General features: G+C 39.2%; 1 protein-coding gene across 1 annotated transcript in view; it reads right to left on the minus strand.

The window, feature by feature from the left end:
• The window catches only part of UBR3 (ubiquitin protein ligase E3 component n-recognin 3), a 225,667-nt gene that overhangs the window by 26,859 nt on the left and 183,305 nt on the right, over positions 1–15,503 (minus strand). The window contains exon 33 of the mRNA XM_060016607.1: positions 2,350–2,474. Within this exon, the coding sequence (XP_059872590.1) occupies positions 2,350–2,474 (125 nt within the window). The remainder of the gene's footprint in view (positions 1–2,349; positions 2,475–15,503) is intronic.

Below are 15,503 nucleotides of genomic sequence, written 5' to 3' on the forward strand. Positions count from 1 at the left end.
TTATTACTTATTTATTTATTTGCAGTCCGCGGGCCTCTCACTTTTGTGGCCTCTCCCGTTGCGGAGCACAGGCTCTGGACACGCAGGCTCAGCGGCCATGGCTCACGGGCCCAGCCGCTCCGCGGCATGTGGGATCTTCCCGGACCCGGGCACGAACCCGTGTCCCCTGCATCGGCAGGCGGACTCTCAACCACTGCACCACCAGGGAAGCCCCCATAAATATTATTATTTACAATCCTATATACCTAGATGTTTAGGTTTATGGTAGAAAAAGCTAATAATGTGGCAAACCAACCTGCAGAATGTCATAATTTTTTGTTTTCATTCACTGAAGGAATTTATATGGCTATAAATTTCTAATTTATGTTCGGATAAGAATTTGCCTTATATTAAGTGTTTTATTATTTTTAAAAATAGCTAACAATGATCAAGTTGAGAAAGAAAACTGACAGAAGTTACCTAAATTACTTCATGTTCCTTCCATCATAGATTTACAATTGTCTAATTTTCTGTCAGTAGGTGTCATTTTAGTGAACAGTCAGATGAATAGATTTAGACCCAAACTATATCAGAAAATGTTTTAAATGTGTACTTTTTCATGGTTAGACAACTTACTAAAGAAACATTTAAACAATGACACAGCATAGAAACCTGTTACACCTGATTTGAATACAAACAATCCCAATATCAGATTAGAGTGCACTCAGAGAGACTAAAAGAATATTTAGAAAAAAGAAAGATAATTGCAGAAGGCAAAATTATCCACAAAACAACTAGAAACAAGGAGGAAAAAATCACTGAAGGAAAAGACAGAAATTCATTTTGTTATTTCAAATAACAGAATTTTAGAAATAGAGGGGGCCTTATAGATCATATGTTCTTAATTTCTCATTTACCTATGACAAGGCTGAGGTTCAGAGAGTTTTTATGTCTTGAACAAAAAAGTAATATCTTTATTTAGTGGCAGGAACTTGGCCTTGTACTCAGGTTCAATGGCCAACAACCAGTATCCCTAAATTAAGATATAACAAACTTCATAATGATACTACATTAAATTTCTGTACACATAATCATGATTTGGGACTAAACTAGTGAAAAAAGTGAAGGTTATATTGAATACATTTCATGTATCAATATCTATAATTGGTTTTCTCTCCTTTAATACAAGTAGATATGATTTTAACAGAAACTTTTCAATGAGGTTTAAAACTTCTTTAAGAGTCTATAAACCAAAGAAAAGGTTCAATTTACACTATACTTATTATTTTTTCCTACCAACTTCCCCAAATAAACAGGGAAGTAATCTTTATTTCACCTATCTCTACGCCAAACTATTCACTCAGTTGGTTCCAGAGTGTACAGCTGGCTCCAAAGTATACTTTGGTATACATAGGATACTTTGGTTCCATAGTGTCCCATTTGTTTTCAAGCCACTGGAAATACTTACATTTAACTAAACTTGCAGAATTTTTCTAAATTGTTCATATAATTTTAACTGAAAGAGAATGCCTTTAAATTTACTAAGAACTTATATATCTATATATTTTTAAACATGGGAAAAAAGTAGTTTTTAAAGAGGTATAGCTAAGAAAAGGCCAGGATTTTTAAATCTAGAAGTGGTGAGTCAAAAGCGATCTTGGATTGTGACTGGGGATGAGGCAAGGAGAAGATGACAGATAAGTAAAACAGGTAAGTCTACATACATTTTATTACTTGCTAATTGTGTTGATACAATTTTTATAACTTCTTTAAGTTTAAGGCTTGCAGCAAAACAAAACTGTCCAGACACAAAGGGGTAAAGGTCAACATTTAGAGATAGATACAGAAGACCTCATTGTGCAAGGAAAACATTTTTAACTTTTATAGCCTGAAGGTGTTCCATTTCCAATTAAAATACTGTTAATAACTCATTTTGTGGACTTCCCTGGTGGTGCAGTGGCTACGAATCCGTCTGCCAATGCAGGGGACACAGGTTCGAGCCCTGGTCCGGGAAGATCCCACATGCCGCAGAGCAACTAAGCCCGTGAGCCACAACTACTGAGCCCGCGCTCTAGAGCCCGAGAGCCACAACTACTGAGCCCACGAGCCACAACTACTGAAGCCTGCGCACCTAGAGCCTGTGCTCCACAACGAGAAGCCACTACAGTGAGAAGCCCACACACCGCAATGAAGAGTAGCCCCTGCTCGCCGCAACGAAGACCCAACGCAACCAAAAATAAATAAATCTATTTTTAAAATTATTAAAAATAACTCGTTTTGCCTTTCAAACATCTAATCTCATTCATTCATATCACCAACTTAAATAAATTCACCTGACTACTAAATAACAAATTCAGACAAGACACTAACCTTTTTGAGAGCTCCCGTGTGTTTCCAGGCTGACCTATCGTCCTCATTGCATTTAACTGAAAGTGCCACAAGACCTTGCGTGTACAATAGGGTAAAAAGCACCTTCACAATGCAGGTGAAATGGTCTACAAGAGAAAGAGAAGATCATTATTTCTTTGGAATCTAGAAATTTTGTACTCAAGATAATTTCACAAATACATGACTTTCCTTGCATGTGTAACTGGTTTTTGTTCAACACTTAAGTAATAAAATAACAATGTGATATTATATTTTCTGCCCAACAGATCTGAAATTATGAAATCAAATTCCCTTTATTCATCTACACAATATGCCAATAAGAGGCTTTTAGCAGAATGAGAAGTGTGCTCTGTTTCAACCTCAGAATAACTGTGTACCCTTGGCAAATCCCCTTACTGGGCATCATGTGCTTAATAACAATGTCTGGGAGTCTGAGTGTTTAAAACCAACACTTTATCTGCTTCTAATCTGATATATATCTTATAAAAAATAATACAATACAATATAGAACTTCTAAAGTAAAAAAAAAATCCCAATATTTTAAGTACTCTAATTGAATTTTAAAACTCAATGAAAACTATAACAGTGCAAAACAGTAGTAACAATACGTAAAATGCCTTGCACATATTAGGTACTTAATAAATGGTAGCTTAGTCATCATAATTAACGTTTATATACAGCTAATAACTTAGAAAATTTCTTCAAATGTCTCCTTTCAATCCTCGTTAACAGTCTCAGTTGGACAATTGAGTTTCAAAAGATGTGCCTGTGACAACAAAGCTAATAAGCACCCATGTCTGAACTTGAATCCACACAGTTCGGTTATCCCTTCTATTATATTATGCTACTCCCCTAGTAAATAGTTGCCACCACTTAATCAGTTGCTAAATTCAGAAACTTGTAGACATCCTTGATACTTTCCTGTCTCTTTCTCCCTACATTAAAACAATCACCAAATCCTATCAATGTTTTTAAAATATCATTCAAGTCAGTTCCAACACCCCGGACCATGCTTCCATCGTGTCTTGCCCAGACCTATAAATTCCAGCCTAAATAGTTGTGTTGGGGGTTCCCAAGACCACTTCCAGATTTGATGATTCACTAGGAAGACTCACAAGACTCAGCATATAGTCCTATGATTTATTACAGCAAAAAAACCAAAAAAAACAAAGTAAAAGAGCAAAAGGAACAGGCATATTGGGTTAAGTCCAGAGGAAACTTTCAAGAGTCCTCTCCCTGCAGAGTCACACAGGATGTGCTTAATTCCCCCAGCAATGTGTTGTGACAGTACATGTTAAATATATACCAGGGAAGCTCGTTAAGAAACTCTGACCGGGGCTTCCCTGGTGGCGCAGCGGTTGAGAGTCCGCCTGCCAATGCAGGGGACACGGGTTCGTGCCCCGGTCCGGGAGGATCCCACATGCCGCGAAGCGGCTGGGCCCGTGAGCCATGGCCGCTGAGCCTGTGCGTCCGGAGCCTGTGCTCCGCAGCAGGAGAGGCCACAACAGTGAGAGGCCCGCGTACCGCAAAAAAAAAAAAAAAAAAAAGAAACTCTGACCAATGGAGACTGCAGGTGGCGGAGCGGGGGAGCTTCAGAGCAGCGGAGGAGAGCACAGCAACAGGGATGCAGAGGGCAAAGCGGAGAGATTCCCGCACAGAGAATCGGTGCCAACCAGCACTCACCAGCCCGAGAGCCTTGTCTGCTCACCCGCCGGGGCGGGCGGGGCTGGGAGCTGAGGCTCTGGCTTCCGTCGGAGCGCAGGGAGAGGACTGGCGGCGTGTACACAGCCCGAAGGGGCCAGTGCAGCACGGCTAGCCGGGAGGGAGTCCGGGAAAAAGTCTGGACCTGCCAAAAAGGCAAGAGACTTTTTCTTCCCTCTTAGTTTCCTGGTGCGCGAGGAGAGGGGATTAAGAGCGCTGCTTAAAGGAGCTCCAGAGACGGGCGCGAGGCGCGGCTGACACCGCGGACCCCAGAGATGGGCATGAGGCTAAGGCTGCTGCTGCCGCCACCAAGAAGCCTGTGTGTGAGCACAGGTCACTCTCCGCACCTCCCCTTCCGGGGAGCCTGTGCAGCCCGCCACTGCCAGGGTCCCGGGATCCAGGGACAACTTCCCCGGAAGAACGCACGGCGCGTCTAAGGCTGGTGCAACGTCATGCCGCCCTCTGCCGCGGCAGGCTCGCCCTGCATCCATACGCTACCTCCCCCCGGCCTGAGTGAGCCAGAGCCCGCGAATCAGGGGATCCTTTAACCCCGTTCTGTCTGAGCGAAGAACAGATGCCCTCCGGTGACCTACATGCAGAGGCGGGGCCAAATCCAAAGCTGAGCCCCTGGGGGCTGTGAGAAGAAGAGAAAGGGAAATCTCTCCCAGCAGCTTCAGGAGTAGCGGATTAAATCTCCACAATCAACTTGATGTACCCTGCATCTGTGGACTACCTGAATAGACAACGAATCATCCCAAATTGAAGAGGTGGACGTTGAGAGTAAGATTTATTATTTTTTCCCCTTTTCCTCTTTTTGTGAGTGTGTATGTGTATGCTTCTGTGTGACATTTTGTCTGTATAGCTTTGTTTTCACCATTTGTCCTAGGGTTCTATCCCTCCGTTTTTTGTTTTTTAAATTTTTTTCTTAATAATTATTTTTTTATTTAAATAACTTTATTTTATTTTACCATACTTTATTTTCTTCTATCCCCTTTCTTTCTTTCTTTCTAATTTTTCTCCCTTTTATTCTGAGCCGTGTGGATGAAAGGCTCTTGGTGCTGCAGCCAGGAGTCAGTGCTGTGCCTCTGAGGTGGGAGAGCCAACTTCAGGACACTGGTCCACAAGAGACCTCCCAGCTCCACGTAATATCAAACGGCGAAAATCTCCCAGAGATCTCCAGCTCAACACCAACACCCAGCTTCACTCAACGACCAGCAAGCTACAGTGCTGGACACCCTATGCCAAACAACTAGCAAGACAGGAACACAACCCCACCCATTAGCAGAGAGGCTGCCTAAAATCATAATAAGTCCACAGACACCCCAAAACACACCACCAAACGTGGACCTGCCCACCAGAAAGACAAGATCCAGCCTCATCCACCAGAACACACGTACTAGTCCCCTCCACCAGGAAGCCTACACAAACCACTAAACCAACTTTAGCCACTGGGGACAGACACCAAAAAAAACGGGAACTACGAAACCTGCAGCCTGCAAAAAGGAGACCCCAAACACAGTAAGATAAGCAAAATGAGAAGACAGAAAAACACACAGCAGATGAAGGAGCAAGATAAAAACCCACCAGACCTAACAAATGAAGAGGAAATAGGCAGTCTACCTGAAAAAGAATTCAGAATAATGATAGTAAAGATATCCAAAATCTTGGAAATAGAACAGAGAAAATGCAAGAAACATTTAACAAGGAACTAGAAGAACTAAAGATGAAACAAGCAACAATGAACAACACAATAAATGAAATTAAAAATACTCTAGAAGGGATCAACAGCAGAATAACTGAGGCAGAAGAACGGATAAGTGACCTGGAAGATAAAATAGTGGAAATAACTACTGCAGAGGAGAATAAAGAAAAAAGAATAAAAAGAATTGAGGACATCTCAGAGACCTCTGGAACAACATTAAACGCACCAACATTCGAATTATAGGGGTTCCAGAAGAAGAAGAGAAAAAGAAAGGGACTGAGAAAATATTTGAAGAGATTATAGTTGAAAACTTCCCTAATATGGGAAAGGAAATAGTGAATCAAGTCCAGGAAGCACAGAGAGTCCCATAAAGGATAAATCCAAGGAGAAACACGCCAAGACACATACTAATCAAACTGTCAAAAATTAAATACAAAGAAAACATATTAAAAGCAGCAAGAGAAAAACAAATAACACACAAGGGAATCCCCAGAAGGTGAACAGCTGATCTTTCAGCAGAAACTCTGCAAGCCAGAAGGGACTGGCAGGACATATTTAAAGTGGTGAAAGGGAAAAACATACAACCAAGATTACTCTGCCCAGCAAGGATCTCATTCAGAGTTGATGGAGAAATTAAAACCTTTACAAACAAGCAAAAGCTGAGAGAGTTCAGCACCACCAAACCGCTCTACAACAAAAGCTAAAGGATCTTCTCTAGGAAAGAAACACAAGAGAAGGAAAAGACCTATAATAACAAACCCAAAACAATTAAGAAAATGGGAATAGGAACATATATATCGATAATTACCTTAAATGTAAATGGATTAAATGCTCCCACCAAAAGACACAGACTGGCTGAATGGATACAAAAACAAGACCCATATATATGCTGTCTACAAGAGACCCACTTCAGACCTAGAGACACATACAGACTGAAAGTGAGGGGATGGAAAAAGATATTCCATGCAAATGGAAACCAAAAGAAAGTTGGAGTAGCAATTCTCATATCAGACAAAATTGACTTTAAAATAAAGACTATTAGAAGAGACAAAGAAGGACACTACATAATGATCACGGGATCAATCCAAGAAGAAGATATAACAACTGTATATATTTATGCACCCAACATAGGAGCACCTCAATACATAAGGCAAATACTAACATCCATAAAAGGGGAAATCGACACTAACACATTCATAGTAGGGGACTTTAACACCCGACATGCACCAATGGACAGATCATCCAAAATGAAAATAAATAAGGAAACACAAGTTTTAAATGATACATTACTCAAGATGCACTTAATTGATATTTATAGGACATTCCATTCAAAAACAACAGAATACAAATTTTTCTAAAGTGCTCATGGAACATTCTCCAGGATAGATCACATCTTGGGTCACAAATCAAGCCTTGGTAAATTTAAGAAAACTGAAATTGTATCAAGTAACTTTTCCGACCACAACGCTATGAGACTAGATATCAATTACAGGAAAAGATCTGTAAAAAATACAAACACATGGAGGCTAAACAATACACTACTTAATAATGAAGTGGGGCTTCCCTGGTGGCGGAGTGGTTGAGAGTCTGCCTGCCAAGGCAGGGGACACGGGTTCATGCCACGGTCTGGGAAGATCCCACATGCCGCGGAGTGGCTGAGTCCGTGAGCCACGGTGGCTGAGCCTGCGCGTCTGGAGCCTGTGCTCCGCAACATGAGAGGCCACAACGAGAGGCCTGCGTACCAAAAAAAATAATAAAAAAAAATAACGAAGTGATTACTGAAGAAATCAAAGAGGAAATCAAAGAATACCTAGAAACAAATGACAATGGAGACACGACGACTCAAAACCTATGGGATGCAGCAAAAGCAGTTCTAAGAGGGAAGTTTATAGCAATACAATCCTACCTTAAGAAAGAGGAAACATCTCAAATAAACAACCTAACCTTACACCTACAGCAATTAGAGAAAGAAGAACAAAAAAAATCCAAAGTTAGCAGAAAGAAAGAAATCATAAAGATCAGATCAGAAATAAATGAAAAAGAAATGAAGGAAATGATAGCAAAGATGAATAAAACTAAAAGCTGGTTCTTTGAGAAGATAAACAAAATTGATAAACCATTAACCAGACTCATCAAGGAAAAAAAGGGAGAAGACTCAAATCAATAGAATTAGAAATGAAAAAGGAGAAGTAACAACTGACACTGCAGAAATACAAAAGATCATGAGAGATTACTACAAGCAACTCTATGCCAATAAAATGGACAACCTGGAAGAAATGGACAAATTCTTAGAAATGCACAACCTGCCAAGACTGAATCAGGAAGAAACAGAAAATATGAACAGAGCAATCACAAGCACTGAAATTGAAACTGTGATTAAAAATCTTCCAACAAACAAAAGCCCAGGACCAGATGGCTTCACAGGCGAATTCTATCAAACATTTAGAGAAGAGCTAACACCTAACCTTCTCAATCTCTTCCAAAATATAGCAGAGGGAGGAACACTCCCAATCTTTCTATGAGGCCACCATCACCCTGATACCAAAACCAGACAAAGATGTCACAAAGAAAGAAAACTACAGGCCAATATCACTAATGAACATAGATGCAAAAATCCTCAACAAAATACTAGCAAACAGAATCCAACAGCACATTAAAAGGATCATACACCATGAGCAAGTGGGGTTTGTCCCAGGAATGCAAGGATTCTTCAATATACACAAATCAATCAATGTGATACACCATATTAACAAATTGAAGGATGAAAACCATATGATAATCGCAATAGATGCAGGAAAATCTTTCAACAAAATTCCACACCCATTTATGATAAGAAGTCTCCAGAAAGTAGGCACAGAGGGAACCTACATCAACATAACAAAGGCCACATATGACAAACCCACAGCCAATATCGTCCTCAATGGTGAAAAACTGAAAGCGTTTCCACTAAGATCAGGAACAAGACAAGGTTGCCCACTCTCACCACTCTTACTCAACATAGTTTTGGAAGTTTTAGCCACAGCAATCAGAGAAGAAAAGGAAATAAAAGGAATCCAAATCGGAAAAGAAGAAGTAAAGCTGTCACTGTTTGCAGATGACATGATACTATACATAGAGAATCCTAAAGAAGCTACCAGTAAACTACTAGAGCTAATCAATGAATTTGGTAAAGTAGCAGAATACAAAATTAATGCACAGAAATCTCTGGCATTCCTATACACTAATGATGAAAAATCTGAAAGTGAAATCAAGAAAACACTCCTATTTACCACTGCAAGAAAAAGAATAAAATATCTAGGAATAAACCTACCTAAGGAGACAAAAGAACTGTATGCAGAAAATGATAAGACACTGATGAAAGAAATTAAAGATGATACAAATAGATGGAGAGATATACCATGTTCTTGGATTGGAAGAATCAACATTGTGAAAATGACTCTACTACCCAAAGCAATCTACAGATTCAATGCAATCCCTATCAAACTGCCAATAGCATTTTTCACAGAACTAGAACAAAAAATTTCACAATTTGTATGGAAACACAAAAGACCCCGAATAGCCAAAGCAATCTTGAGAACGAAAAAAGGAGCTGGAGGAATCAGGCTCTGTGACTTCATACTATACTACAAAGCTACAGTAATCAAGACAGTATGGTACTGGCACAAAAACAGAAATATAGATCAATGGAACAGGATAGAAAGCCCAGAGATAAACCAATGCACATATGGTCACCTTATCATTGATAAAGGAGGCAGGAATGTACAGTGGAGAAAGGACAGCCTCTTCAATAAGTGGTGCTGGGAAAACTAAACAGGTACATGTAAAAGTATGAGATTAGATCACTCCCTAACACCATACACAAAAATAAGCTCAAAATGGATTAAAGACCTACATGTAAGGCCAGAAACTATCAAACTCTTAGAGGAAAACATAGGCAGAACACTCTATGACATAAATCACAGCACGATCCTTTTTGACCCACCTCCTAAAGAAATGGAAATAAAAACAAAAATAAACAAATGGGACCTAATGAAACTTCAAAGCTTTTGCACAGCAAAGGAAACCATAAACAAGACCAAAAGACAACCCTCAGAATGGGAGAAAATATTTGCAACTGAAAAATGAAGCAACTGACAACGGATTCATCTCCAATATTTACAAGCAGCTCATGCAGCTCAATAACAAAAAAACAAACAACCCAATCCAAAAATGGGCAGAAGCCCTAAACAGACATTTCTCCAGAGAAGATATACAGACTGCCAAAAATACATGAAAGAATGCTCAACATCATTAATCATTAGAGAAATGCAAATCAAAACTACAATGAGATATCATCTCACACCAGTCAGAATGGCCATCATCAAAAAATCTCGAAACAGAGAAACTGGTAAAAAAACAAACAAACAAAAAACAAAAAAAACCTCGAAACAATAAATGCTGGAGAGGGTGTGGAGAAAAGGGAACACTCTTGCACTGTTGGTGGGAATGTGAATTGGTGCAGCCACTATGGAGAACAGTATGCAGGTTCCTTAAAAAACTACAAATAGAAATACCATATGACCCAGCAATCCCACTACTGGGCATATACCCTGAGAAAACCATAATTCAAAAAGGGTCATGTACCAGAATGTTCACTGCAGCCCTATTTACAATAGCCAGGACATGGAAACAACCTAAGTGTCCATCATCGGATGAATGGATAAAGAAGATGTGGCACATATATACAATGGAATATTACTCAGCCATAAAAAGAAACGAAATTGAGCTATTTGTAATGAGGTGGATGGACCTAGAGTCTGTCATACAGAGTGAAGTAAGTCAGAAACGGAAAGACAAATACCATATGCTAACACATATATATGGAATTTAAGAAAAAAAAATGTCATGAAGAACCTAGGGGAAAGACAGGAATAAAGACACAGACCTACTAGAGAATGGACTTGAGGATATGGGGAGGGGGAAGGGTACGCTGGGACAAAGTGAGAGAGTGGCATGGACATATATACACTACCAAACGTAAAATAGCTAGCTAGTGGGAAGCAGCCACATGGCACAGGGAGATCAGCTCGGTGCTTTGGTATCACCTAGAGGGGTGGGATAGGGAGGGTGAGAGGGAGGGAGATGCAAGAGGGAGGAGATATGGGGATATATGTATATGTATAGCTGATTCACTTTGTTATAAAGCAGAAACTAACACACCATTGTAAAGCAGTTATACTCCAATAAAGATGTTAAAAAAAAAAAAAAAAAGAAAGAAGAAACTCTGCCCAAGATTTTTATTGGGAGCAGGTCACATAGGTACCCACTGCCTAGCACATACCAAAGTTCTAGACTCCCAGAAAGAAAGCAGGTATGTTCAGCATAAACCACATTGTTTGTACAGTTTAGGCACAGAGAGCCATTCTTATCAGTGGGATGGTGGAAACTCTCCCAAAATCAAAGTTCCCAGATACCAGTCAAGGGCCAACCTTGGAGGCAGGCCTTTCAAAGGATAGCATTCAGGCCTTCTTTATTAACTCTTTTCTGCACAGTGGTTTATCAGCATTACCTGCCCCCTGCAATCTTTTCTGTCTGTTTATTACAGCAAGACTCACCTTTTTAAAAGAAGTATTTGGCATCCTTCTACTGGGTCTCTGTTCAAGTGGAATTACTCCCTCCTTGTAACTTGGCTAACTCTTAAATTAGTCAGATGACACCTTAAAAATCATGCCCTAAGGAAAATCTTGCCTAATTTTAAATTTGTGTGTTTCTGCGTGTGTGTGTGTGTAGTGTGCCTGTGCACACATGCATACACACACACATGCTTTCTCTTACCAATGTTTATGGGTTGGGGTGGGAACTTGATATAAGCTGAGCCAGTCAGAGTACCTGTCCGGGATTTCTCTAACTGGAGGCAAAGGGAAGGTGTAAAGATGTGAGCCTGGAAATATCAGAGGTCATGCTCCTAGTCTATGGCAGAGACTGTCTAAGGCAAGGCTGAATGAAGCAGATCCACAGAGAGAGGGATAGACCCAAGATGGCAAGAACCCTGCTAGCATCTGAAGCCATGGTTCTGGTCATCCCTAAGACTACCAATTCCTACAGTTTGGTTATGTGAGTCCATCAGTGCTCTTTCTTTGTGCTTATAAGCTAGTTCTAAATGGATTTCTAAATATCTTAACACCTAACGCATGCCAGGTTATAGACAATAAGGACTTGGAGTCTGGATAGTAAGAGAGACAGATGGCTGTATGTATGTACAGGGTGTGATGGGAGCAAACAGAGGAGGAACTAATATAGACTAAGGGCAGGGAATAGAAAAAAATTCAAGCCTCCTGCCCCAATGAGGAGAGTTAGTCTTGAATGATGAAGAGAAATAAGCCATAATAAGGAAGGCAAAGATGGAATGAGGCAAGGAAAGGGGGATTCCAGACAGAGGAAGCTGTTTGTAGAAGGGTCACAAAAAGAGCCCAAGACTTACAAGAATTGTAAATTGTCCAATGTATCTAGACTTATAAGTAGCAATCTACGAGAGATGAAGCTAGAAAAGTAATCTTTATGCCGAAGACCAAAGGTTGCAAACTGAGGGTTACCTGTCTGAATGCAGCATGGAGAGATGTTTGGTTTGTCTTTATCCTGTTTTGTCTTTAGTTACTGACATTTAAAACTCGGATATTGCTTGTAAAAGTCCAGATTTCCACTTACTCTTAAAAAACAGGAAGATCTGACAATACTGGGTCCACATTCTTACATGACGACAGGTATCTGGAGCTGAACAGTAAGTGTGTCCTCTTCGGCCAAGCATGCATTCTCTAACTTGTCACAGTCCCCAACTCCCATTTATATCAAACCAAAGACATTATTGTTAAGAATGAGTTTAGGCTATGAAGCCAAATTGTCTAGATTTAAATTGACTCTTCTGATCTTAGGCAAGTTAGTTAAACACTCTGTTTCTATTTTTTCATCTGTTAAATGAGGATAATATCACCTGCTTTAAAGGGATTAAGTTAAATGCTTAAAAAGTGATTGGCGGGCTTCCCTGGTGGCGCAGTGGTTGAGAGTCCACCTGCCGATGCAGGGGACATGGGTTCGTGCCCCGGTCCGGGAAGATCCCACATGCCGCGGAGCGGCTGGGCCCGTGAGCCATGGCCGCTGAGCCTGCGCGTCCGGAGCCTGTGCTCCACAACGAGAGAGGCCACGACAGTGAGAGGCCCACATAACGCAAAAAAAAAAAAAAAAAAAAAAATAGTGATTGGCAATGGCAATCAGTAAATATCTGTTGTTATTAATATTACTATTTACGTTACTTATTTGATATCTATAAGCATTTGATTTATAGAATCTAGACTGAGCAATGAGAAGTAATTTTAAGCAGGATAGGGATAATATTAGATTTGAATTTTAAAATATTCACTGCTGCTTCTTAGGAGAAAGGGACTAAAACAAGACTAGAGGCAAGAACACCTATTAGCAGATAGCAAAAGTACTCTAGCATATGTCAAATTAGATGGCCTGATGGAAAGAATGGGTCGAATCAGAGAAGTATTTAGATGACAGAAATTACAGCATTTGGTAGAGCTTTGGAGGTAGAAAATAATGGCAGACTCTCATTCTACAAAGAGTAACTAGTAGTAGTATTGACTAAAATGGAAAACAGAGGAAGAGAGCAAGTTTGGATGAGAAGAAAATGAATTAATGTTATATATGTTGAGTTTGAGGCATGTGTAGGCATGTGAGGCATATATATATATGTTATATATGTTGAGTTTGAGGCATGTGTAGCTCCGATCTACCATGGAGCTGTAGACCGGAGCTAGAATATGTGGGAATCATCAAAGGATAGGTACAGATGATGCTATAGGAAAGAAGGTAAAATTGAGAAGGGGTCAGGAACCAAGCAACAACTCAAAGAATGGGAAGAGGAAGAGGTGAATGAAAAGGAGCCTTGAAAATGAGCAGAAAAAGAGATACAAGGAAAACCAAGAAAGGACGGTATCAAAATTAAAAAAAGAGTATTTCATGACGATTAAATGTTTTAATAGAATGCTAAAAATTAGAGAATTTGTCTACTAAGCACAAAACAAAATGATTTTAACCAGTAAGTGATTTACATGGCCTAGAAATACCACTCACATTTAGTTTCTTCTCATTATAAACTACATAAATTAACTTTTAATTAAAAAGAAATGATGCATTAAAAAAATGACAACGACTTTTTAAGCATAATTTTAGCTTTTTGTTGTAGCAAACTACTAATTTTTTTTTTGTTACTTTGCCTTGATTACCATCATTTTAAAAATATTTAAACTGGAAGTTTAAAGTCACAGATTAAGCTTAAGTTCTCACATTCACTCATTCATTTAAGAAATATTTATTTACTGAATACTTGCCATGTGTGAAATCAATGCATTTTAGGGACTTAGGGAAAAAACAAGGAATCACTCATTTGAGGTGTATACTAAGTCAACAGGTTGCTGTCTTCCAAGGTTACAACAGAGAGCAAATCCCTTCACATGTAATTATCAAAATTTAAAAAGGAGAAAAAGGAATTGGATATCTACTCTCAACCTGTTTTTTAAAAAAACCAAAAATCACAATCAACCTACCTGAGGGTAAACAAAGGAAGATCAATATTTATTTTAAATGCCTTAAAAGCACACAGACTTTAAACAATGGTACAGATTTTAAGTTTTATAGTGCTACTGCATGATAGGAAAAAGGAAGGGTGTAGGGAGACAAGGCACTTTCAAGGGCCCTATAATAAAAGCTTGCCCCTACTGATCACATATGATAAAGAGTCTGGTAAGGTAGAAATGTTGGCCTGAGGCTCTTTAAAATGTGAATTTCTCCTCAGAATCACAAATGAAAATTATTTCTTTACTTCATATTCTAAATTGCTGTGAGGACTGAACTAGGTAGATGCCACATCTATCTCATCACACTATTTCAGAAGATGAAGTCATCATTTTGTTGTTAGTATGCAATTCAACATTGTTAAAAATTTGCAACATTATAACTCATGAAATTAAACAACTTTTTAAATAGATATCACATGTAAATCTTTATCCATATTTCTGATTTTTCATCAAAATAAAGATCCTAAAACAGGAATATAGTTCAAAGGATACTGATGCCAACCTGAGACAACAGCTTGACTCTGGAATGATATAAACAAAATCTAAGTAAACCAGATTTTCTTCAGTGGGTGAGGCATGAAAACACAAGAAATTTTCAAAAATCAGACAATTAAATATTTAGTGAGTATGCACTCTATGCAACAGTATTTGTGCTGTGTTTTGCAAAACTAATCCAGGGAATCTATAATCTCCTGCAGAGATACAGTGATTCAACATACATTTATTTACTGGCTTGCCTACAAGTACCAGGCTTAGTGCAGGTGATAAACAAGAAGACAAAGAGGATTGAGATGTCTGCAAAAGTTTCTTTTCCAGTTTTCTGGAAGTTTTCTTTTGTCACCTTAACTCTATGTCACCTTAGAGTTAAGGTGGCATAAAATGCTCCAAGTTTCTTTTAGGACAAGATAGAGTACATATAAAATAATAAAACCCAAATGTGAAAAATCATACAAGTAAATAGGACATAATCTGAAGGCAGTATCAGACACTTTATTCTTTTCCTAAAATTACCATGACAAATTAACAAAACAAAAAAGGTAGCCTACTGAATGGAAGAAGATATTTGCAAACAATGTATCCAATAAGAGGTTAATAACCAAAATATACAAAGAACTCAC

Source organism: Delphinus delphis, chromosome 7, assembly GCF_949987515.2.
Source record: "Delphinus delphis chromosome 7, mDelDel1.2, whole genome shotgun sequence".
Lineage (NCBI taxonomy): Eukaryota > Metazoa > Chordata > Mammalia > Artiodactyla > Delphinidae > Delphinus > Delphinus delphis.